At 57.9% G+C, this 24,317-nt stretch overlaps 1 protein-coding gene across 11 annotated transcripts in view; it reads right to left on the bottom strand.

Moving 5' to 3' along the window:
• The window catches only part of AGO2 (argonaute RISC catalytic component 2), a 99,509-nt gene that overhangs the window by 7,463 nt on the left and 67,729 nt on the right, over positions 1 to 24,317 (bottom strand). For all 11 annotated transcript variants that reach the window (XR_004922684.2, XM_078071964.1, XM_036109417.2 and 8 more), the window contains exons 4-15: positions 17,982 to 18,163; positions 15,761 to 15,897; positions 14,867 to 15,001; positions 14,020 to 14,107; positions 13,255 to 13,402; positions 12,484 to 12,603; positions 12,234 to 12,356; positions 8,972 to 9,105; positions 7,319 to 7,503; positions 6,117 to 6,276; positions 2,614 to 2,704; positions 446 to 640 (exon numbers count right to left, since the gene is read on the bottom strand). Coding sequence is in view for 10 of the 11 variants with exons in the window: in XM_078071964.1 (XP_077928090.1) it covers positions 446 to 640; positions 2,614 to 2,704; positions 6,117 to 6,276; positions 7,319 to 7,503; positions 8,972 to 9,105; positions 12,234 to 12,356; positions 12,484 to 12,603; positions 13,255 to 13,402; positions 14,020 to 14,107; positions 14,867 to 15,001; positions 15,761 to 15,897; positions 17,982 to 18,163 (1,698 nt within the window). In the remaining variant the exon portion in view is untranslated. The remainder of the gene's footprint in view (positions 1 to 445; positions 641 to 2,613; positions 2,705 to 6,116; positions 6,277 to 7,318; positions 7,504 to 8,971; positions 9,106 to 12,233; positions 12,357 to 12,483; positions 12,604 to 13,254; positions 13,403 to 14,019; positions 14,108 to 14,866; positions 15,002 to 15,760; positions 15,898 to 17,981; positions 18,164 to 24,317) is intronic.

Below are 24,317 nucleotides of genomic sequence, written 5' to 3'. Positions count from 1 at the left end.
AAAGGGGCCCCCGCCCAGCCGTTCTCCTAGCCCCTGCCAGAGTTGTCACCATGCCTCTGTGGCCTCCACCCTGCAGCCTGCCTTTCCTGCCGCACACGGAGGTGACCCCCAGGCACAACGGTGTCCCCACCTACAGACTCCCCACCGCCAAGCCTCTGGAAGGGCACGCGGCCCCAGCCTGCACGGCTGAGCTGACCCAGACTCGACCTCCCCGCGGCTCCTCGTCCCTCCCGTCCTGCCTCGTCCCTCCCGTCCTGCCTCGTCCCTGTCGGCCTGGTGGCCTCTGCCCCAGCCCGCCTCCCACGCGCGGCCACATGAGCCGCGGGGCAGAATGGACGCCACGTCACTATGTCCATCGGGGAGCCCGGGAGGCCACTGTGCAGGACGGATGGGTGACTCTCGGGCATTCTGAGACCCCAGACAGAGCAAACCGCGAGGCGCCCACCTGCTGGAACTGGCCCTCGGAGACGCCGTCGCGGTAGAAGATGATGCGCGTGGGCTTGAAGCGCGTGGACTTGTAGAACTGGATGAGGAGCTCGCGGACCATGGTGGCCAGGTCCTGGATGATCTCCTGCCGGTGCTGCTGAACCCGCACGGTGGCGCAGTAGCGGTTGGGGTGCGCGTCCATGCTGCCCACGACCTGCCGGGACGAGGAGGAGCGCTGCTCTGGCTGCACCCCGGGAGGCGCGGGCAGGGACACGTGTCGCCACCCCAACCTCACGGCGCGGTGAAGGGACAGTGGCCTGTCAGAGGCGAACCTGCTGCCTCTGTGGGTTTTTTTGGAACGTGGGCAGTAACGTTTATAAACACAGGACAAAGAGTAACAGCTGCTGAGAGTGTCTAATAAAAAGTGGGCAATTATTCTGATCCTTTACTCTGCCTGGGACCCGAGGTGGCTGAGCTCAAGCAGCCCCCAGAAAGCAATGCGAGCAATCCCCAGTTTTTTCAAAGCACCTTGCTCACCCAGAGAAGCTGTTTGCCGATCAGTGCACATCCCTCACCCCCTGAAATGGCAGACCGGCCCAAAGGCTGGCCCACAGGTAGGTGCCTGAAGGGGCCACGCCGAAGGTGCCCAGAGTACAAGGGACACAACTACGCCCCGCGCTCTGCTCATCAACGAGGAAGGGCTGAGAAATACCTAACAAGGTAAAAACCGCACTCCAGGTCGGAAGTGGAGGTAATCTGGATTGCTGAGCCGGGCGGCGGATTCACGTTACAGAATGCTAACCTGACAGAGGAACGCAGCCCCTGAACCACACCAGACACGCCCTGTGTGCCGGGGGCCTGCAGCGGACCCGGGGGAAGCCTGCACCTCCTGGGGACCCCAGCCTCCCTGGCTGGGGATCGGACGCACCTCAGGATCCCATGCGGCTCAGAGGGAAGCCCCGGGTGGCCAGAGGGTGGCTGGCACTGCTCACCTGTGACTGCTCCAGACAGGGCTGCTGTGAGGGAGGGAATGAGCACAGAGCCCCATGTGCAGGGGCCTGGCGGGCACGGCGGCCCCTAACACCCCGCACAGCGCACGCCCCAGCCCTAAGCCTCGCAGTCGTTAGCTCTGTTTTCTACTGTTTGTCTTGAGCAACGGAGCTTGGCCTTTCTGGACTTCATGTGTCAACTGAGGAAACTAACAGTGACCCCACGCGATTATGGCTCTGTAGTTACGCAGCCAGCCCGGACCCTGGCATGTAGCAGGTGCTCAGAAAATGCCAGTATTCTCTAATGAGCCTGGAGAGTGTGACACGCGTCCCTAGGTGGTGTCAGGCACGGGACAGAATGCACAGCAGCCCTGGGGGTGCTGGGGACACAAACCTTGAGCCTCACGCTTCCTTCCCTCCACTTGGCTGCCCGGATGCAGAACCCTGGGGTGTCCAGTCAAACAGCCCCGAGGGAGCGCCCTCGGCCCTGCATCCCACATTTCAAGTCCACACTCTTCTGAGTACATGCTCGTCTGGTCCTCTTGAACCAAAGGCCGTTAGCTGCCCCTCCCGGGCACCATCAGCTCGGGGCACAGAGCGGGGGCCCAGCTCAGCCTCCGAGGGCAGGAGACAGCCAGCGAACATGTGTGGAGCACAGGCGTGCAGGGCCTGGGAGGCAAAGCCCCCGGAGGCCCAGACGGAACTCACGGGTAGAACGAGGGCAAGGCCTCCATTGAACCCTGGACTGTGTACGTAACTACTTTATATTTAGTGTTTTATAATAAAAGATAGGAAATGTTTAGAAGGAGTGCAGCATAAAGAAGGTGGGTACACGAATCCTGCGCAGTATCTGCCCCAGTGGGCAGAGAGCCCCCAGGCCCCCCAGGACAGGAGCCACCCCACAGCCGGCCTCCCCTGCAGCCAGAGCTGGTCCGCTTGGGCTGGGCCTCCGGGGAGCGCGACCTCATCGCTTCTCAGATACATTTAGCCACGTGCAGAGTCCCCTCCAAATACCTATTTTTCAGGAGACTCTGTTTCACCAACTGCTCCGTAAACCACAAAGGTTGTTAGGAAGACGCTCTGGCCCCACGCTGCCATGGCACCGCGCGCCCTCCCACCGGCAGCCTGGCGAGGGCGTGGGTCCCACGAACGGTAGGACGTCACCCACCGCGGCCCAGCGGTGGGCTCGGATACTCACGGCAGCGATGGAAGGCTTCTTCCCGTCCCCAGCGGGTGGGTGAGTGACGTCGGCCCCCAGAAAGATGACGGGCTGCTGGAACACGGGCGGCCTGCAGAGGGAAGCCGGACCATCTGAGGCCTGTGCCCCTGAAGAGCGTCACTTGTGTGGCAAAGGCACTGTGGTTGTGTTTGTAAAGAAACCTTATATCTTTTAATGGTCCCTACAGAGAGCCTGGCTGATAAAGCCACACCAGGTCTGAGATCTGCTTCCAAACAACCCGGTGCCGGGATCAGGGGCAGGAGGAGCAGGGGCTACCAAGACTGGTCAGGTGCAGACGGCGTTGAGGCTGGGCCAGGGAGGGTCCTACTCTGTGTACGCCCGGAAGTTTCCACAGTCACCACACCCACTGAAACTCTCTATATACACAGGTTGTGTGTTTATAAACAGTGATTCTCTACGCAAGACCCCACGCACGTAGGAGTCCCGTACTGGGTTCCAGCCTCGGCCCTGCAGCCACACCCCCAGCGTCTCCCCCACGGCACAGCGGCAGCTTCCGGCTGGGCTCTCCCCGCCCCCCCGCAGGGTGCTGAGCAGCACCCCTGCTCTCTGCCCACGACGTGCCCGGGCACTCCCCCAGGTGAGAAGCACAACACGGGCTTCTTCTCCTCATCTTTTAAATGCTGTGTTCCAGAACTTTCCTGGAGAGGACGTGTGCACGGAGGGTGGGAGCATGGGGTCACCTGCTAGCTTTGCGTTCTGGAGCTTACCCTCTCTACAGCTTACTTTTCTCTTCTGGAAAATGGAGACAATACGCACAGTTACACGAGCACGTGCAAGTGCAAGCCAAGTGCTTTCAGAGGGCCTGGCCCGCCACACTCCCTAGGAGCTGCTGCCGTTCGGGCCCCTTGCTGCTCAGTGGTGAGCGGTGCCGTGAGCTTGCCAGCCCAGCCAGGAGCTGAACTCCCTGGGGAATGATCCCAGGGGGACTCCCGCTGGACGGAGCCCCTCCACCCGGAGCCCAGAGGTAGGGGGAAGGGCTTCGAGTGTGTATGCCACGTATCAGTGTCCACAAAACGTGGACCAGCTTCCCCCTTCAAGCCCCAGTGTGCTTCCAACTACACCTGGGGGGGGTTCTTCTCCTGGGGGTCCCGGGACATGGAAGCAGGGCTCACGGGCACTCCCTGCATGGGGGAAGATGCTGCCCATGGCCACGCTGATGGCCCTGCCTCTGGGCCCTGGCGTGGACGGTGGCCCTTCTCTGTAAGCCTCTAGGGCCCAGCCCCGGCCGTGTTCTCCCCAGCACCGCACAGCCCACTCGACACTGCGCCCCGCCTCCCGACTCTCTTACGCCTGGAGCATCTGCACCCGCCGTTGTGACTCACACCTTCAACCAGGAAAACCACACCTGCCTGCAGACTCCTCTCCCTGACACGCTCCCCCCGCCATGCTCCCTCAGTTCCCTGGCTCCGCCCTGTGACTAAGCTCCTAATTAGGTGAACCCATTCACCATCTCCTGAGCAGCCTTGGGCCCCTCCCACCAGGCTTCCTGCTGCCATGGCAACAAGACTCCCTTCACAAGGTCCCCCACCCCCGCATGGCAGAGACTCAGACCTCCTCACTAGGCCTGTCCACACCATGTGACACAAGACGCAGTGCCCTTGGGGTCCAGGACCCGCCTGGCTCTCCTCCCCTCCCTTCTGGGGCTCCACTGCTGGCTCCCCATCTCCACGACCTTTTACCCCTGAACTCCCCAGGGCAGCAGGCTTGGCACCCATCCTTTCTACACCCTGCCCTGGGGGATGTGGAATCGCAGGGACCTTGTGGCTTTCAATGCCACCTCTCTGCTGGGAACTCCTGAACACACAACCCTGATACCAGATCCCTGTTTCCGCTCACCCACCCGTGATGCCCCTCCAGCCGGACCCTGCAGGCCCCACCTCTAGAGCGGGCCCTGCAGCCCCATCTTCCAAACACCATCTCTGGGCACCCACCCCACCCCCACCGCCAGCATCCCTCCCGAGACAACACAGGTGCCTCCTGGTCCCATTCCACCCGGAGCTGGAGCGGCCTTCTAGAACAGGAACCTCCAGGGGCTGTGTCCTGCCCGGAGGGAGCCCCAGGCCCCTCCAGCCCTCGGTCCTTTGCTAGAACAATCCCCAGCCGTCCCCGCAGGCTCCCACCCAGGGCCCTTGCCCAAACCGTGCCCTGGGGCTGGAACACCCTTCTCCCAGGCATCCCCACACACCTGCGACCTTGGCCCCTGCCGTCTGCTCAGTGCCACCTTCTCCACGAGATGGTCGCCATAGAAACCCCAGCTCCTTACCCTCCTGAACTCCTGTCCCTGCCATGATGTCACTGCTGCTCGCCTGTCAAGCCCCAAGTGTGTGGGTCCCTGCACCAGAGGGCTGGGACTCTGGGTGCTGTGCTCACTGCTGTGGCCCGAACTCCTGGTACACAGTAGGCGCCCACTAAACACAGAACCTGCTGACTCGGTGAACAGCACTTCGAGCTCACCACCTGCTCCTGATAGCTCCTCACTTCCTCCCAGGACCTTACCGTGAGGAACCAGTCTTCGGGTTCACGCGTATCAGGCTCTACCGCCCACTAACTCCACCCAACGGCGGGAGCCGGAGTTCGGGAGGTGTGGCCCCCCGCGGCATCGCGTGTGGACTCGCTAGCAATGTGCACACTTGGGTCCCAGTCCAGATGTGCTGGTCAGAACCTCTGCTTTAACGAGGCCCGAAGTGGGTTCGGACGCTGGCCCAGCCGTGCCCACGCGGGGCGCCTGGGGGCAGGCTGTTGCGTCCTGCACACACGGCCGCCTCTCCCCCAAGCACACAGAAGCAGCCAGACCGCCTCCTGTCCTCACAACTGCCCCTTCCACCTGCAGGGCGAGTGTGGCAAGCAATCCGCGTTTCCCCACGTCTGCCATTCAAACGCGAACCCAAACGCCCGAGGCTCCAGCAGGAACCGCCCCCCACACAGTACCTGTCTCTCCTGGCTGCAGCAGACGAAAGCTAACCTCCCCCGGGGCACCCAGGGCCCCACGCCGGGCCAAGAGGTACCAGGGGACCCCAGAGCCCTGCCCACCGCTCCCCTGCCAGCCCCGGACCCCGGCCCAGGGTCCGCCAACAGCACGCTCTGCCGTGGAGCCTCGCAGTTCCCAGGGCTCGGTTCCAGCACCGATGGCATCGGGCGGCGACCTGTGTCCCTCCATCGAGGCTCGTGTCCTAGCTGTTCCAGGTGAGCTCTGGCGCTGACCTGCTCACTCCTTTCATGGCGCGGCTGCCGCGGACCCGTTCCAGGACCCCTGCGCCCCTCTCTGGCCCCAGCTCGCTCAGGGAAGCTGGCCACGGCACTCCAGGCCCCCCTTGTTCCCCAGACTCTGGGCACCTCCTGCGTCTGCGGCATCCAGGACAGTGCTTGGTGCCGGGACCCGACGTGGCGCCGCTGTGCACTGCCCCGACCCCACTGGGAATCGTGCCGTTAGCCGCTGCGCACGCGGGGAAGGGCCGGCTTACCTCCCCTGGGGCAGCAGGATGTTGTTCACGCCTCCCAGTTTGACGTTGATCTTCAAGCAGAGGTTGGACAGGGTCTGCGGCGTGGTCCTCTGCACATTCTTCATCTGCACACACTGCGTGGCCATCCCCAGCACCGTGTCTCCCACGCGCTTGACCTCGGCTGTGGGGCAGGAAGATGCACACGTTGGCGGCTCTCACCGGCCCCTCTTCATAGCCCCCCACCCCGAAACTGCAGAGGCCCGCACGGAAGCGCCACCACGGCAGCCCCGTGGGCGGCCACACATGTGGAAGAGCAGGTGACCGGCAGGCCCCAGGGCTTGCGTTCTGCTCCGGCAGGAGTGACGACCCTTTCAGGGACTTGCAGGGCTGCAGGGCGGTATGGGCAGAGCCAGGCTGCCACGGGGGCCTTGGCACTCCCGGCTAGGATCGCCGCCTTCTATCATGGTGCGCGGGGTTACGAGCAAAAGCTTGAGTCGTTAAAAAGAAAAACACTGGCGTCCTCGACATCCACAGCACACGCACACCTGACATCGAGGTGCTACTAGGCCCACACCCCTCGGTTTCTGGAATCTTCCATGACGCAACTGTCAGCTGTTCCCCACACAGCCTGTGGAAACCGGGGACTTCTGGACAGAAACACTGATGGTGTCTTCTTTGCTCTTTGGATATGTAGCTTGGAGGGAAAAAGCGTGGCTCTTATGCATCTGATTCTGTCCCTGTCTAGTTGGGGATCTGGTTGGTGACACTACCCGAGCTCAGAGCCCCCCCAGAGCTTCCGACGGCTCTCCAACCAACCGACCCGGCCCACCGCCTGTCCTGGAGTCACCTGTCCGCAACCCCCACTGCCCTGGGGCCTCCTGGATGGGGGGGCTGGGTCTCTGAACCCTCCAGGCCTGGGACATCAGCACAGGCGCTTGCTAAGTGTTGGCTGAATGGACGCGCAACTGCACTTCTGGCGTGGAGACTCTTATGAACTTCCAGAGGGCTCCAAGGTGGGCACAGAGAGGGCACATCGGGGGCAGATGGTGGCCCCCCGCGATCACTGCGCAGGCACCGAGTGAGCGTAACAAAGTAACTACGCAGGGGCTGGCCCCCAGGAAGTGTGGTCTCAGTGCTGATGCGGGATGGCCTCAGCGTGGCAAAAACACCAAGGACCCAGGCCGCAGCAAACCCCCACGGGGATCACGAGAGCAAAGGCTTACCATACACGGGGGTCTTGCCAGGCAGGATGACTACCACCAGCTGAAGGCCAGCGTACGTATTCTTCAGATGCCTGAACATGGGCTCCACGCTATCCGCCCCCTGGGCATATTTACAGAAGCACGGCTGGCCCTGGATCGGCATTCCAGCGTCCCTCGAGATCTTTCTGAGCTGCTCTGTGAAGGATCTGAAGGAGAGGGCTCATCAGACTCGAACGCACGGCGAGTGCCAAAGAATCCACACCAACCAGAGGCCCCAAGTAAAGGGCATGGCCTTAACAGCCCAACCCCAAGTCACTTTTATTGACGTCCAAATCTAAGTTTAAGACCTGGATAGAACCATGGCAACGTGTTAACTCAAAGAGAAGCTACGCGCTGAGCACACACGTCCGTTCCCGCAAAGCCACTCCCAGGGTGCAGGGACAAGTGCCGTCCTGTTGGAGCAACGCACCGAGCCGTGCTGCCCACTCGGCAGGCCTGACCAGCGTCCAGGTTCTGGGACAGAACCCAGGACTCCGTTCAAAGCCAAACACCGTCCGAGGGAGGAAAACCGTGAACGGACTGTCCCCTTGGATTTGCCCCCATTATTCTTGGGTGTACAACTTGGACTTGGACGACACAGCCGTGGGGATGAACAGAACCAACCACAGCAAGAGTCACACCAGCAGCGGCTGCCAATGGGCCTGGTGGAGCCACGGTGGGGGGAGGGGCACAGACCGATCAACAGCTTCTATTTTAAACTTAGGAATAAAAATAACATCGCCTTCTACAGCAAGGTAAGGACACTCGATCCAAGGGAGCCAGCATTCAGCCTCCTATACTTTAGTGCAGCTAAACAGACGTGTGTGTGTGTGTGTGTGTGTGTGTGTGTGTGTGCGCGCGCGTGCGCCCACATTCACACCCACAGGCGGCTTCACCATGGGGCCGTCTAGCTCCAGGCAAAATGAACGAAGGAGGCAAGGCCAGAACTCGGAGGGAGAGAGGCGCCCGGGGTCCACGCCCAAGCGACCTGGTTTCCTAAGCTGCTCTGTGCTCCCAGCTCCATCTGCTAGTGGCGCCCAGGACAAGGAGCCACCGGAGACCTGGACAGAACCAGGCCACTGACGTCCGCGCTCAGGAACTTTCGGAGCCGGCCTCGGCTAGAATGTCAAGCAGCTACACTCCTCAGGCTTGGGGGGAAGTTCCCTCCTGCTTCCACCGGGACAGGCGGGAAGCTAAAGCTTTCTTTCCGCTGTTAGGTCTGTTTGGCACAAAAGCGTGAGAGGCGAAGCTGTGTGTTTATGGTGCTACTTTCAAAGGGTCCGACGCCTGGACCAGGCCAGGACGATCTAGAAATACGAAGCTGAAGTGGCTTTTTTTAAATTAACTTGACTTAACTGAATATAATTTTCTCTTTTGCATCTAATTTTCAAGCTTTTTCATTTACGGTTTTATTTCTTATATAATCTGCGTTACTTCTCCACACGCCCTCCACCAATGAGTCCAAGAAGTTAACAGCAGCCTCAAGGTGGCCCACAAGTCCGGGCAGGTGCTCTCTGCCAGGGGAAGTCTACCAACCCCGCCATCAACACCCGCTGCGCCCCCCAGCTGCCCAGCCCCCCGCCCCCCGGCTGGCCCGCCCAAGGCCGGGTGCGCCTGCCCCTCAAGCAGCCTTACTTAAGGTGGACTTCCGTGCACTGGCGCTGGGGGGCGAAGCACGCGATGGCCCACACCTTGATCTCAATGCCTGTGTGAAATTGCTTGTTCCTCATGTCCCACACGCCCTGGACAGGGGTGGCAATCGCTTTATTCTGCAAATGGCAAGACGTTTAGAGTGAGGAAAAATGGGGAACACATCCCTCTGACCCTGGATTGTGTTACTTTCCTACTGCTGCTGGTCCCCTGATCAGGTGGTGCTCCTGAGGCTGGGAACTGGGCCTTTGTGTAGTCTGCCATCCCTGACTTGCCCAGCCGTGCAAGTGGGCCAGAGACGTCTGCAGAATGGATGGATGGACAGATGAAGAGCTGGACGGGAGATGGGGCATGGAAGGATGGATGGAGGAACAGAGGAGGAAGGAAGGAAGGAAGGATGGAGGGAGGGAGGGGCGGATGAGGGGACAGAAGAAGGATGGATGGAGAGAGGGGCAGATGAGGGGACAGAGGAAGAAAGAAGGATGGATGGAGAGAAGGGCGGATGGGGGGACAGAGGAGGAAGGAAGGATGGATGGAGGGGGGTGGATGAGGGGACAGAAGAGGAAGGATGGATGGAGAGAGGAACAGATGGGGTCAGAAGAGGAAGGATGGATGGAGGGAGGGGTGGATGGGGGGACAGAGGAGGAAGGATGGATGGAGGGAGGGGCAGACGGAGTAATGGAAGGATAGATGGAGGGGTGGATGAGTGGACAGATGGAAGATGGATGGACCGATGAAGGGAGGGGTGGATACAGGCCAGGGAGAGCAGAGAGGCCCAGAATTCCACCCAACCTCAGGGGCAGCCCGGAGGAATGCTACAGGAAGCTTCCTGGTTGGTTCAGAACATGCTCTCACTTACTCTACCTCCTCTCTTATCAGGCCGACAGCCAGGGGGCGGGGGGGGGGGGGGAGAGAAGTCAAGGTGCTTCCTCCCAGTCCTGGCCGGGGAGCAGATGGGCCAGCGAGGACCCCTGCACTGCTCACGCCACCGTCTGCCGTGGTTTAAGGAACGGAAGCTACCCCCTCTGGTAAAGACAGAGCAGGGGACACATCCACCGGGGTTTGTCCTCTCTCAGCCAGAAAGGACCAGGCCTCAGCACCACCAGAGGAATCCCTGGACTCCCTTCCGGGGAGGGCTGGGGCGGGGGGCATGGCTGTCCAGGCCTGTGGGCACTGCCACAGGACGGGCCGCACCTGAGCTCCTGTCACTTGGTTATGGGAGGGTTTCTAGTGGAAAACACTTTTTATTACAACAGTCACACAAGCCTATTGTAAAAAAAAAACATTTTAGAAATGAACTCTTTTCTTTCCGATATTTTTATAACTATTTCCCCGCTGCTACTAGAGACAGGCTTCTGTAAGAGACAGCCCCCCACCAGTCTGGTATTCCAGACTCAGTGCACGCACGTGCACACGCACATGCACACGCCCACACACGCGTGCACGCACACGCGCGTACACGCACACGCACGCACACGCGGGCACACACACACATACATGCACACGCACGCACACGGTTTCAGCAGACATGGGCTCTTAGGACACATGTGATTCTCAGCCTCAGCACCGCTGACATTCGGACTGTCCTATGCACTGCGGATGTTAGCAGTTCTTGTCACCAGATGCCAGCCTCCAGACATCGCTAAACGTCCCCTGGGGGGCATTTAATGTCTTGCTCCAACAATGGACAACAAGTAGGGTAGGTGAAGAAAAGTGTGTGTTCTCATTAAAATGTTTCAGAGATCTGGAAAAATGTGTTCATTTAGAAGCATCAAAAACTTCCCATCCCTACAATTCTAATATTTTTGCAAGATGAGGTTACAAGAGCTACTTTGTCTTCCAGACTACTCCTGTATTTCTTGAGTCAGAAAGTCGAAACAGACATAAGCAGACAGATTTGCGGTCTCGATCTGATCACCCAAGGGCCACGTAAATCTCTATTTCTAGCCATCTCTCCACTTACTTGTGAAAGGGCATCACACACTCTTCCTCCTAGGGTTTTAAGAAGGGCTCAGAAAGGTGCTATGTCTGCGCGCGTCTGGACATAGCAGGTGCACAAGTGAGCTCAGAGCCCGGAAGCCTTGCTCCGAAGTCTCCTTCGGAGGGCGGGCACCAGGATGGGGGCCCCCACACACAACACCGTGCAGTGAGAGTCCAAAAGAACAAGCCACACGTCACGTACATGTGGAACCATCCCCAAGACCTCTATGGGCCCTAAGAGAAAGTTTCAAGTAAAAAGAAGCGTATTTACTGTCACTAATTGCACCAAAAGGGATGAAAACTCATGTGAATAATCCCTGGGCAGCTTTACAAGAGAAAACACCCATCACTTCCTGGGAGAGCAAGTGAGACCTGGGGAAAGAGTCTTCTTCCTATAATGCTTTGTTTTGCTATGTTGTGCTTTGTAAGTAGGCTCCAGGCTCAACGTGGGGCTCAAACCCACGACCCTGGGATCAAGACTTGCAGGCTCTTCCCCCTGAGCCGGCCAGGTGCCCCCCTCCTGTAGTTCTTTGTGCCTTTTGAACTTTGGAACATTATAAAAAGCAGAACTTAACGTTTTACACTAAGAAAGGGGAAAACCCTACAAACAAAACCAGGCCTTGCTATGGGTCCTGAGGACGAGGGTAAAAGGCAGAGTCACTCCAATCTTCCATCAGAGCTTGTGGGTGAGCAGCCCGCGATGAGTGAGGCTGAGGCCCCCGGGCCCCGCCGCCCACCCGGTAAAGCCGTGCTCCGCGTCTGGGGGCCCGGCCCTGAGGAAGTGCATGAAGACCCTTCCATGAGCTCTGCAGGGCTCAATGGACAGGATCGCTTTATGACGTGCTGATGAAGCCAGGCATTACACCAGCAAAAACAAACAAAACCTGAGTCACTAACAGCTCTGTTTGTCACCAAAGACCTCCAACACCGAAGTTAGAAAAACAGAAAAGAAGTCTAAGTTTCTGGAAAATAATTCATCAGTGGCAGAGTGCCCAAAGAACAATGCTTTCCAGATTTCAATGGGGTAATAAAAATCACCTTTTGAAAAAATAAAAGTTATTCTGAAAATCCTCAGAAAGGGTCCAGCAACTCAGTCCTTCCTGAGGCCCCGTAACGTGCACTGGCTTGGACTAGAGTGGCAAGAATTCCTTACCTTGGCCACGGTCTACACCTCTGGCATGGTTCTGACCCGAGGGGGTCAAAAGTTCCTGCTCCACCATCACCTGCCAGACACACGGCGCGTCCCCCGAGCCCCGCCCCCACGTACCCTGCCCCCGTAGAGGATGGAGGGCGGCTGGAGGACCCGCCCGGTCACGTCTGTCATCTCGTCCTTGACCATGATTCCAAATTCACGAACATACGGATCTGTATTAAAACTTGCACTTCGCATCTTGAAAAGGAAAAAAGAAATAAGCCGTGTCTGTCCCAAGCACCAGGGGCTCCCTTGCCCGGCGCCACGTACCACAGTCCCCATGGTGTCCCCACCCCCCGGCTGGCCCCGGGAACGTGACGCTCACCAGCTTGCTAATCTCTTCTTGCCGATCCGGCGCTGACCTGGCGGTCGCTCTGATCATGGTTGAGGTCTGATTGTCGGTCAGTTTTTTGATACATCTCTGTCCTGCCACTATGTTACAGACCTACAAAGAAGAGACAGGGCGTTGGCCCCGGTGCTGGAGGACAGGCGGGGGTCTGGGGCTGAGCGTGGTGCCCTGGCTCAGCCTGTGACACATCGGTCTCTTAGCCACACAGGGCGAGGCGCCCCGCACACACCATGGTGGCCGTCCCTGCGACCCTCCAGGATTGGGGCTGCTCAGGGCCCGTGGTCGGCACCAGAGATCCTCCTGGGGGAGCCTGGCCTGGCACCAGCGTGCGCTGGGAACCTCACAACGTAGGAGCATGAAGCTGCGTGCTGATGGGGAGGAGGCCGGCCTTCTGGACCAGGGCCCAGGAAAACCACCTGGATATTTGGGTAGCTGGGCAAGTACAGAGAATTTAAGGCACTAACAGAAAAGAGTTAAAACTTGGGCCTCAGTTTTAGCATTTAATCTTTCCCTGGGCCAGGATTTTTCCAACAGTAAGTGAAGAAATAGTAGCTTTTCTGAGCATCTTCCACCCTGTTCAAGGGGCCTGCTGGGCACAACGGGCATGTCCTGAATGGGCCCACGAATCCTGCGGGAGTCACCACACCGTTTCATTCTCGGGGAGGCAGGCGCGAGGGGCATCACTGGCCTGAGGCCCACAGTTCTCCCACCAGCCCCAGAGCAGCGCGGACAGGAGACGGGACTTGCCTCGAGGGGAAGGTAGGTGTGTTTCTGCTCCTGTCCGACTTGTAAACACGGGAGGTGGGGGTAGCGCAGAACCAGCTTGTGCCTGTCCTTGAAGTACTGGGCCACCGTGCACTCCACCGTCTGCCCGCTCTCCTGCTGGAGCGGGAATCTAGGGAAGCCAAGAAGGGGCTCAGGCAGCAGACCCCACATGAGCCCGCTCCCCCGGTCTGCTTGCTGAGGGCTGGAGAAGGTGGGTGGGGGTTGGGGTGGGGGCAAATGTCCAAAGCACCTTCCAGGGGTCAAAACCAATCATGCCCTTCGGACAGGTAGTTCCTAAACTTCCGTATTATCTCTGAGTTGGGAAATAAAAACCACTGACATGCATGTAACATGCAATGATCACAGATCCCAGAGATCTACAGTGTAAGGAAGGAAGTAGCCACGCCTCTGGCGGGGGGGGGGGGGCGCCTACTGATCCCCGCTAGCTCCCAGCACCGGCTCAGCACTGAGGACGGGAAAACAAACAAAAATGACCCTCTCTCGCCTGTAAAATTCAAGAGGGAAAATCAACAAGGAGCCACCAACCCCTTCCCACCCCGTACGGTGCAATTTCATGATTTCATCTCATTGGATGCAGTTTGGTTCTACTGAGGCAAACGCATGGTTCCAGAATTCTGAACTAGAAGGAGATGATCCTTCCTGGGAGGGTCACTGCTCTGGAGCTGGGCCATCAGAGGGACCACGGAGAGTGGGTCCGGGAGGGGGGGGGGGGTTAAGGCCATTTACGTCTGGTGGCTGGCGGGCCGCCGGGTCACGTTGCACACACGGTATTTCCTCTTCATCTGCCCACAGTGCGTTATCTCCACCTTTAGACCTGGCAACACAGAGCAGCCCGGCCTCACAGTCAAGCCCCGGCCCGGCCCGGAGCGTGGGCCCCACTTCCCGAGCACCGGCTGTCCCCGGAGCCCACAGACCCCAGGGGAGGGTGTTCCGCAGCAGCTGCAGGGCCGCACTTGCCCTGAGGGCGGGGACCGGTGCGCAGGGCCCGGCTCACCCACGGGGATGCCTTCTGCCCCAGAAATGCCAAGGCCAGAGGCTGGACACAGTTCTTAAAGATAAAAGAGACGATGTTGGCTCAGCGAGACTTTGTGCTTCCTCCAGGACTATTTTTAGCAGCGGGTACTTCTGATGGCCTTTAGAAAGCCCTGAGGAGGACAGGTGCGGAGGGGCGTGGGCGACAGGCGCTGGCCGACTCTCCGCGGCTGGGCCAAAGGGCCCGAGCCAGGCCACTGCACTCGGGCCGTGTGTCCCTGAGTGGAAAGCAGGCTTGGTGGGTCAGTGCCCAGGACAAGGCCTGAAAGCGTGCTCCCCGTTCCAGAAGAGCATGACGTACCGGTGACAACCACACGCTGCTCTTGGCTCCGAGAGCCCAGTGACTTGCACGCACTGGTCGCTGACCCCGCGGAAAGCCGTTTCCTGAGAACATCACTATTCCCGCGCTGTGAAATGGGCTTAGTTCAAATCTGTGCTAATTCTCGGGCTGGCTAATCACTCTCGCCGCCTTCATCCCCTTAGGAGCTCAGGAAGTGCGGCGAGGGGGAGTCAGGGCCTCCCACGCAAGGCAGCAACCCACCTTTGATTTCTTTGGTAAACTTTACCCTTTGGGAATCTGTCAGAGGTTTCTGTTGTTCTTCAATACTTTTAAAATCCAAAACTTCACAAACAAACTCAATTACTGGCTGTGCCTTATAAAATGCAGTTGCTGAGACTGTAGGTGGAAAAAGAGAAAAGTAAAAGCTGATGTGAGATGTGCCCAATGGTGCCCCTTGCAGGCCGGCCACCTGGCTCTGTTCCCCATCCCCGGGCCCACCTCTGGGCCTTAGGGTGGACAGAGCCAGAGGGGGCTGCCCCATACTCCCTCTGCTCAGGGCCCAAAGATAAAGTCACCATCTGAGAATAAAACCAGGTTTAAAATGAAACCCCACCAGATCGCAACAGCCATGACTGTGGATTTTCTGACTGTCTCCTGGTGCAGATCTCTCTGAAGCGTACTGTTCCTTGCGTGATCCAACCCTGAGTCTCCCGAGAGGGCAGGGCACCCTAAACCCGGAGGAGACCAGCCGGAAGGCAACAGACCAGGCAGGCCCCTAGCCAGCTATCCCGCACTCCTACCAACCAGGCTGCATAAGGAAAAGGCGAGATGGTGGGCGGCCTAGTGGTGGGAGGTCAGTTCACACCCCCCAGCAACACTGGCCCTGCCTGGTGGACATAGGCAGCAGCATCTGGGAACGAGTCGGGGACGCAGGCCCGTCTCAGCGCCCCGAACCTCAGTCTCGGGAGTGGGCCCTGCGGGTGGTTCTGAGGATCACGTCTCACAAGCAGGTGAGGAAGGCCAGGTGTGGCAGCATCTGAGGCTCGGGCGGAGGCCACGTCTGGAACTGGCCACACAGGCGCTGGCTCCCCCAGGTCTCGGCCCCTCGGGAACACTCCAACCCCACCCCATGACAAAGACTGGGGCTTTGCTTACCATCGATATTTAACATCATTTTCCAAAGGGAAGGTCGGACGGACTGATGGAAGCCAAACCACACTTCCCGGCCCCCGCCAAGGGGGTTGGAGCAGCCCTCGGACGCTGTAAAGAAGGAGCGGCCCACAGGGGTGTACCTGAAACAAGAGACCCCCTGTCTGATCAGAAAGAACAGGCTGACGCCAAGTTTGCTGCTCATCGTGACAAGCAAGCAGGCAAACACTCACACGTGCCAACGGTTCCGCCGCTTTTACCGAACTGCACTTTGCAGGCGTCCGTGGCTGATGCTGAGGAGCACTGTTTAAGGCACAGCCTCGGGGACGCAGGGCCTCGGCACGCAGGGCGCAGGGGAGCAGCTGGTCTCCCACCCACCGGGCTTCTGGATCCCCGACGCGGGCTCTGGCTGTGCGGGGCCCAGGGCGCACAGGGTGTCCCTGGCTTCATCCGTGTTTCTGACCCTCCCCACCCCCCACCCCGTACTTTAATGCTCATCCTCTAGGGCTTAGCTGTGCGCAGTGCTTCACATCTTTCTAGGACAGCGCGGTGCTGCGTGTGCAGGGACGGGTGGAAGGAGCGTCTGCCGAGTGGCCGCCGCAATCAGGCCAAGGCGGCTGGACTGAAGCAGCCCCGGGCCGGGGGGAGCCTGGCTACTTTGCCCAGGACCATGTTGGGACATAGAACCCAGCATCCATTCCCCGCTCCACGCAGCTCCTCTGCAGGGGAGGCTCTCAATATGGGGCGGGGGGGGGGGGAGCTCGGCCTCCCAGGCGGGATGGTAAGGTGGATGTGTGCGAAGACCCGCACGCCGTCCAGGGCCCGGCTGCCCACGGTGCGCAGAGGGCAGGAAGCCGCCTGCGTGAGGCGCACACCGAGCAGCTGCACCAATGCGCCTGGTCCCCCAGGACACGTCCTCACCAAGGATCCAAAAGGAAGATGCTTCTTTTAGGGGTTGTATTATCCACCTATAGGCTGCACTATTAACCGGATGGTGGGGATGGTCCTCTCTCTCCCCCACTGACCCATGTTAATCCTGCCACTTTTTCTATTATTTTTCCAAAATGAAAAGAGACTTTCCTCCTGATTGTAAAAGTAACATGGTAATTAATTCAAAACTCAGAAAACAAAAATCACAGTAATTTCCGCCACTCATTTGAAAAATGTATTCAACGTTTTGGCAACTGCCTTTCTAGATTTTTTTTTTTGCACCCACCTGCCTTCCTGCCAACAGAAGTTCCAAGCAGTAGCAGATTACACCCGGGGGCCAGGGGGAGGATCCCTGCTAGGAGTAACACCTGCCCTGTATCTGGTTGCCCCCCGCCAAGTCTGGAGACTGAGAACATCAGGGTCCCCTTAAAATCCAACGAGGCACTCCAGAGCACCTTCTCTCACCCCTACAAAGGGACAAAGGGAGCCCCACTCCCTCCTCAAATCTTAGAGCTTTGTCAGTACAAGGAGAGGTCAGCATGGAGGCTCATTTCTCCTCTCACTGGTTCATTCAAACAGTTCCCGAGGCCCCGGCAGGTGCTGCACACATGGGAAGAGCAGGTGGTCCCAGACCAGAACCCCGAGGTCTGCGTGTGGCAAAGTGGCCTGGCTCATACGAGGCTGAGACACAGGGAAACAGTGCAGCCCTGCCACCTGGCAGAGTATGAGCCATTCAAGTGTCCATGCACCCTCTGTCCCAGGAAGTTCAAGTGCGGCGATTTGTGGAATAAACCAACGGTCCGAAGCATCGTGTCGCCTGCGGTCTCAGCGTCCTTCATACTGTGGGTGCTCCATCAAGCAGGATACCGGGAGTATCACCCTACTATTACAGGTCCTACCCGTGAAGGCCACAGACACGGAACACGCTCATAGTATCAGGCAAGTGAGAAATCATGCCCACTGTGCACAAAGACGGGCAGACCATCTTTTTGTTCTAGGTTGAGAATTCCAGTGATTTCCTTTTTTTTAAAGTAATCTCTGCCCAACACGGGGCTCGAACTCACAACCCTGACATCGAGAGTCACGTGCTCTACTGACTGAGCCAGCCAGGGGCCCCTGGTGATTTATTTTTATATTAAAAATGTTTCATGTTAGTATTGCTATAATTTCCATCATAGAAATCCATGGCCATCACCACCCCGACTCCAACACCTCACTCATCCTTGCACAGAGATTTCATAATCTCCAGGTAATGCTCAGGGTCAGAAGCAGATGCTCCCGCTTCCTTGGTCCTCACCTCATGGATGGCAAATGCCTCATGACCACATCCAGGGCCTGGATCGTCTCAAAGGGGACGCTGGGCAGCCGCCCCGAAAGTGCATCGTGTAACGCCTGTAAGCTCACGCAGGACACCCACTTGATGGACACCTTGAAGATGCGGTCTTTCCCTTCTCCAGGCAACGTGACCTCCAGCTCCACCTGTGAGGAGATCCAGAGCACGCGGTTACTCACACTTGCCCCTTAAGAAGCTACTGGGAGGGTGAAGGTGGTGCAACAGCCCTGGGTTGGGAAATTCTAGCTCATCCTTTATCCCACCAGGCACACATGGGCACGGGCACCGTGACTGACACGGGACCCAGGATTTCTGCCTGGCCCTGGACACAGAGGCAGCTTGGAGAGGCAAGCAGCGAGAGACGGTATCGTGAGGAGGCTCCGCCAGAGCGGGGCGGGGAGACACAGGCAGGGGGCCTGGGAGCCAGCTGAGGGTCCTGGAGAGTTATTTCCCAGGGGAACTGAAAATGCTGCAATGGGTCTGGGGATTCCCATTTTCTGGGTCCCTTAGGAGTCCACAAACTAGGTTTGCAGTGAATAAACCATGAACAAAAAGCCTTCCTAGGACAGATGTGTGGTAAAACAAACAGGCAAATGCTAACCACTGCAGATTCTGGACGGGTGGGCACCCGCCTACAATGCGTCCACCTTTCCTCTGACTAAACAGGTTCACGATGAAATGTGGGAAGATCAGAGAATGTGGTGGTGGGGACTCGCACCGGGCTCTTCCCCACCGTTTCCAGAAGCTGTTCTACGGGACAGTCTGCGACCCAAGGGCACCTGCGCCTCCACATACAGAACATGCAGAGAAAATAGCTTCCACTACGAGACCCCATCACAATCTCCCGGGAAGAAATTAAAATTCTTAGCCAAACTTCAGAATATTTGCCACAATAGTGCTCAGCGGTCTCCAACAGCTCCGTCCAACAGGATTTTCTGTGATAACGGAAACAGTCTCTTCCTGCGCTGCCCAGGACGCCAGCCACCGGCCCAATGTGGCCGCTGAGCACTTGCAATGTGAACAGTGTGGCCGAGGGACTGAATTTTCAGCTTTGTTAACTTTTCATGAATCCACATTGACACGGTCGCGTGCGGCCAGCGGCTGGCGTCCTGGACAGTGGTCGGGAGCGTGGCCCCGTGGCTCACTCCCTGAAGCAGACAGTCTCCTCCCGGCTGTGAGGCGCCCCTCGCCCACACGCCTGGCTCCTCCGGGCGCCCAGACCCACCTTTACCCCATCACTGCACTGCACCACTTAGGGTTCCGCAGCTCCGTGGCTGGTAACTGAGGAGTACATCCCGAACACAGGGCCCACACAGACCCCACTCAGGTGGTGACTGGAACATGCCATAAACATCGAAGCCAATATTTGTGAAGTGTCTAATGTGACAGGTCACGGATTATACATATTTTATCCTTAAACATCCAAAGATCCCAGGAAGGAAGACTTTATTCACTACTTTTTATATATAAAAATACAGATGTTCAGGGCGCCTGGGTGGCTCAGTTGGTTAAGCGACTGCCTTCGGCTCAGGTCATGATCCTGGAGTCCCTGGATCGAGTCCCGCATCGGGCTCCCTGCTCAGCAGGGAGCCTGCTTCTCCCTCTGACCCTCCCCCCTCTCATGTGCTCTCTCTCTCTCTCTCATTCTCTCTGTCTCAAATAAATAAATAAAACCTTTAAAAAAAAAAAAAATACAGATGTTCAGACTAGAGGTCCAGCCCACTCCCCACCTGTCACCGGGGGGCCGTCACCCTCAGGGCAGCACAACACAGATGTGCCCCCCCAAGCCTGCGAGTCCCGGGAGGAAGAGGGTTCCACGCCGCTGCCTGTGCGCCTGGAACGCCCTCCCCCAGCAGGTGCCCGGCAAAGTCCGGGGCGGGAGTCACGTCCCAGGTCAAGCGTTGCGGCTGCATCAGGCTCCTCCCTGCCCTCCTCACTCCCTGCTCACGCAGCAGGCCTGCAGGCCACTCTCCGCTCCTGAAGCACACCTTCCCTCACGCACTCACCACACCACGTTCAACCGTCATGAGAGCTACAAGCCGACCGCATGCACCGAAGTCACCCGCACGCCTGTGTCCTGGAGGACACCTGCCCAGCAGCCCTCAGGCCACCGCCACGCCTGGCAGCCACTAACGGCCCATGGCCCAAGGCCCAGCGCGGAGACGGCAGTGAGAGAGAACAGACACTTCCAGGCGCACGGACCTCAGGATGGAAGAGCGAGCGGCACCGAGCCACAGGACAAGGTCCCTTCTGGAAGGAAATGACAGATGTTATGGTTGCACACACAGCTGCTAAAACCAGGAAGACCAGAACCACAGTGAGCCGTCCCCTCACACCTGTCTGAAAGGCTAGGATCAAAAGACGACCAGTACAGAGTGTCGGCGGGGACGCAGCCCCCGTGGCAGACAGTACAGAGGGTCCGCAAAAAGCGAACAGCAGGCGCACCACACGGTCCGATCCAGTAATGCCACTACTAGAGATCTACCTGCAGAAAATGAGAACACTAATCTGAAAAAGACATGCGTCCCTGTGCGGATCGCAGCCTTATCTTCGATGGTCAAGACAGGAAAGCAGCCCAGGTGCTGACCAGCGAGTGGATGAGGAGGTGCTATCCACGCATAATGGAATACTGCTCGGCCATCAAAAAGGGGGGTCTCTGGCCATTTGCAACAACATGGATGGATCTGGGGGATATTATGCTAAGTGAAACACACAGAGAACAACGAACACCATAGGACTGCATTTATATCTGGAATTTAAAAAACAAAACAAATGAACCAGGAGAAAAACGGAAACAGACTTGTAAATATGGAGAACAGACTAGTGGTCACGAGAGGGGCGGGGCGGGAGGCTGGGTGAAGTACGTGGAGGGGATGAAGAGGTACACACTTCTGGGTATAAAATAAATAAGTCACAGGGATGATCAGTGCAGCTCAGGGAATATGGCCAATACCGTCATGACCTGGTGTGGCGACAGGTGGTGACCACACTCATCATGGGGAACATTTTGTAATGGACAGAATTGTTGAATCACTATGTTGTATACCTGAAACCAATACAGTGCTGCATGTCCACTATACTCCAGTTAAAAGTCTGAAGATGCCCCCCCCACCCCGATCCTGCGTGACTATGGCCGGCAGCCTCTGTGGGAAGGGCTGCACTGGGGCTCAGGCACGCGGAGAACCTGTCCTTAAGGAGATTAGAGTCTGGCCTTGAGCACAAATGATGTTTTTATGAAGTAATGAGGCATTCAGATAAACAAACCAAACTTTTCTTTGCAAGAAAAGCACTGCCATACCATTTTGCCACGTCAATTAAGAAAATGTGAAAAAAGTTAAAAAGTGGTAATTACAGGAGGTGATGGATGTGTTAACTTAATTGTGGTGATCATTCCACAACGTACACATATATCAAGTCATCATGCACACTTTAAATATATGCAATTTTATGTGTCAATTATACCTCTGTAAAGCTGGGGGAAACGCCTCCACAAGCAAACTAAGGGGAGTGTGGAGGGGGTGTATTTTCCTTCAGCAAAAGATACTCCTACCCATGTTTAAGGGGGTTCCGGCCCAGCCTCCTCGTGGCCCCACACAAAGGAAGCAGAACCAGCTCCAGGCCCCACGAGTCTGCCACACACAGGGTGCCTCGAGGGGCTGCCTGGCACGCCTATCCGACAGCTTCGGGACGTGGCACCTTCAGAAGAAATGCCCCACCACGGGGCGGGGCGGCGCCGGCCTTCGGCTGTGACGCCAGCCTGAGGACACCCTCATGTCGGTCTGGGCCCCGGCCAGCAGAGTCTGTCCACACACCAAGATACCTCAATTTCTCACCAACCTGCCGCTCTCGGTCCCAACAACGCAGCAGCCCAAGGCCGCTGACTGGAGGTGGTGGGGCAGGGGCTGCCGGCTACCCCCCGGCCCGGAGAAGTGAGAGTCAAGCTCTCCAGACAGACCAAAGCCCCACACTCAGAGTCTCCAGAGCTGCCCCGGGGGGAGCCCCACGGGGACACCTACCCCGCGAGGAGCAGGAGAAGAGCACCGTCAGCGACCGAGAAACCGTGGACGGAGGAGGCAGGGGTGTTTCCACCGGGTTCTCTTGTCTACAACCGGGCTGTTGTGCGGCCGAGGCCCCGGGAACTCACTGCCACCTGTTCCGGGGAACGAGCGGCAGCATGGGCAGGGCCCGGGGCCACCCCCACCGAGCCTTCCCGAGCGGGCCGTGCAGGTCCCGTCACGGGCGAGATGTGTGCAGGGCGCTGATATGAAAGGCCATCTGTCGCTGCTCGGCAACCAGCCTCTTCAGAAGCCAACTGTCGTCCCTCCAAATCACTTTGGACAAAACCACAGTCCTTCCTCGTACGTCTGCGAGGGGCATGGGGACTCAGTCACCCTCATCGGTGCGACCCACAGGTACCAGCCAGTGGCGGCTCTGCCAGTGAGAGCCACACCTGCCGAGCACCTCTGACCCGGGCCGGCTGGCTTCAAGGCACTTGGACGAACGCTGTGGCTCCCGGAGGGACCCTCAGTGCTGAGAGGCAGCAGAATAGCCCCAAAGAGCACACAAGGCTGAGCAGACCCTTTACCTGGATGCTGCCCAAGGAAGGCACCTGACGGGTGGTTCCCTGCCCCCACGGCCTCTGCCCTCCCCTCCTGCCTGCCCTCAAACCTCCTGGCCCTCGGAGCCAGCGCGGAAGCCTCTCTGCCCTGCCCAGAACCCCCATCACCTGCTCAAGTCAGCAGTCGGCGGGCTTGCGCTCACGGCCCCGGCCTGATGTGCGGCACAGAGCCGAACAGGCGGGAGTGCCAAGCCGTGTATTTGTGCAGACATGTCCTCCCTTCCACGCGGGGTCTCTTACCGATTCGAGTTGTGCCCCTGGCCTGACATGTGACTGCCTTCTAGAAGGAGACACTCATGCCTCCCCTGAATAAGCAGAGAGACACTGTAGCTACAAGAAGCTGAAGACCCAAAGAGGGGTCCCAAGGCTGGACCCAGTGCCAGGAGCAACAAACGACATACATTCTGATCTCGCAAATCACATTATGTCACTGGGAAGAGGGCCTGGGAGTTAAACCCCAAATGGTGATCAACTCCTACAGCTTCCTCAGTCTCAGATTCTGGAACGTGAGGGCCTGGCCTGGGCCACAGCATCTCTCAGCCCAACCAGGGTGCCTGGCCTCCCACACAGGGGCTGGACTTAAAGTGCGTGGGCTACTTAGCAGGAGAAAGGGTAAATTACAAGCGCTGCCTTCCGTGAGTAAGGGCCATAGGCCACGGGCCACGTTTTGTGTGCAGACCTGGACGAGAGCCCCCTGCAGCCCCCATCCAGCCACCAGCACACACACGTGAAGGGGACAGTAAAGGATTTTCTCGGGCTACAGAAGTGCCCATCACACAAAGAAAAGTACTTTACAAAAAAAAAAAAAGTAAAAGAAAACAACAGCAAGAGACGATTTGCCACAAGAGGTGAGTATCTGGGAGCAGGAAAGGGGCCACATCATATCAGCTCAAACTGAAGAGATTAACATCTGCATATCGCAACTGTTTGACAGAAACTGAAAAATGATGGGAAGCAGCGGTCTGGGGCAGGCTCTCCATGCTCATCTGCAGAACGCACAAAAAGGGGGGGGTGGAACTTGAGAGCATGGAGGGCACATCCTGACCTCTCAGACCACTAACCACACCCAGCAGCCTCTGCTGGCCGTGTTGTAATTAAGTACTTGAAACCCTGACGACTCTAAGTATGATTTGGGACCCGCAGTGTGGGCATCACCTGGGAGCTGCGTCGTAGAAATGCAGACCCCCTTCCCCCAGGCCCTGCATCAGGGGCACATGCAGCTCATCACTGGTGGAGATCCTCTCCCTGGGGGGGATTCATTCGGTTTTCACAAGAACCCTGGGAGGTGGCTTCTGTACACTGCCACCCCCCCCCCGCCCTGCTTTTATAGATGTGGCACTTGGGGCTTTAAGACGGCTTCCTCCAGGTCCCACCCCAGGGGAGGGCAACGCAAGCACCTGAATCAGGTCCTGGTTTACCCCAGAGCCTGGTTACCTTCTGTAAGGACAAGTTTCAAATCTGAACACTGGATCGACTCCCCCACTCCTTCCGAAGGAAAATGCTCCTATGCCCCGCCTAGTGTCTGATGACACATGTGGACAGATACACTGGGAATAAACTCCTTATGCTTTTTTTTCTTACACAAGTTTAAACAAAAACAAATGTGCAAATTAAAAACTTCATAATCAATAAATTTCAAATGCACCAGCATGTTTCTTTGCAAGGCATGATCCCAGCTCAGT

The sequence above is a fragment of the Halichoerus grypus genome, chromosome 5 (assembly GCF_964656455.1).
Source record: "Halichoerus grypus chromosome 5, mHalGry1.hap1.1, whole genome shotgun sequence".
NCBI classification, from domain to species: Eukaryota; Metazoa; Chordata; class Mammalia; order Carnivora; family Phocidae; genus Halichoerus; species Halichoerus grypus.
The sequence above is the reverse complement of the archived record's forward strand: the minus strand, read 5'-3'. Positions and strand labels throughout refer to the sequence as shown.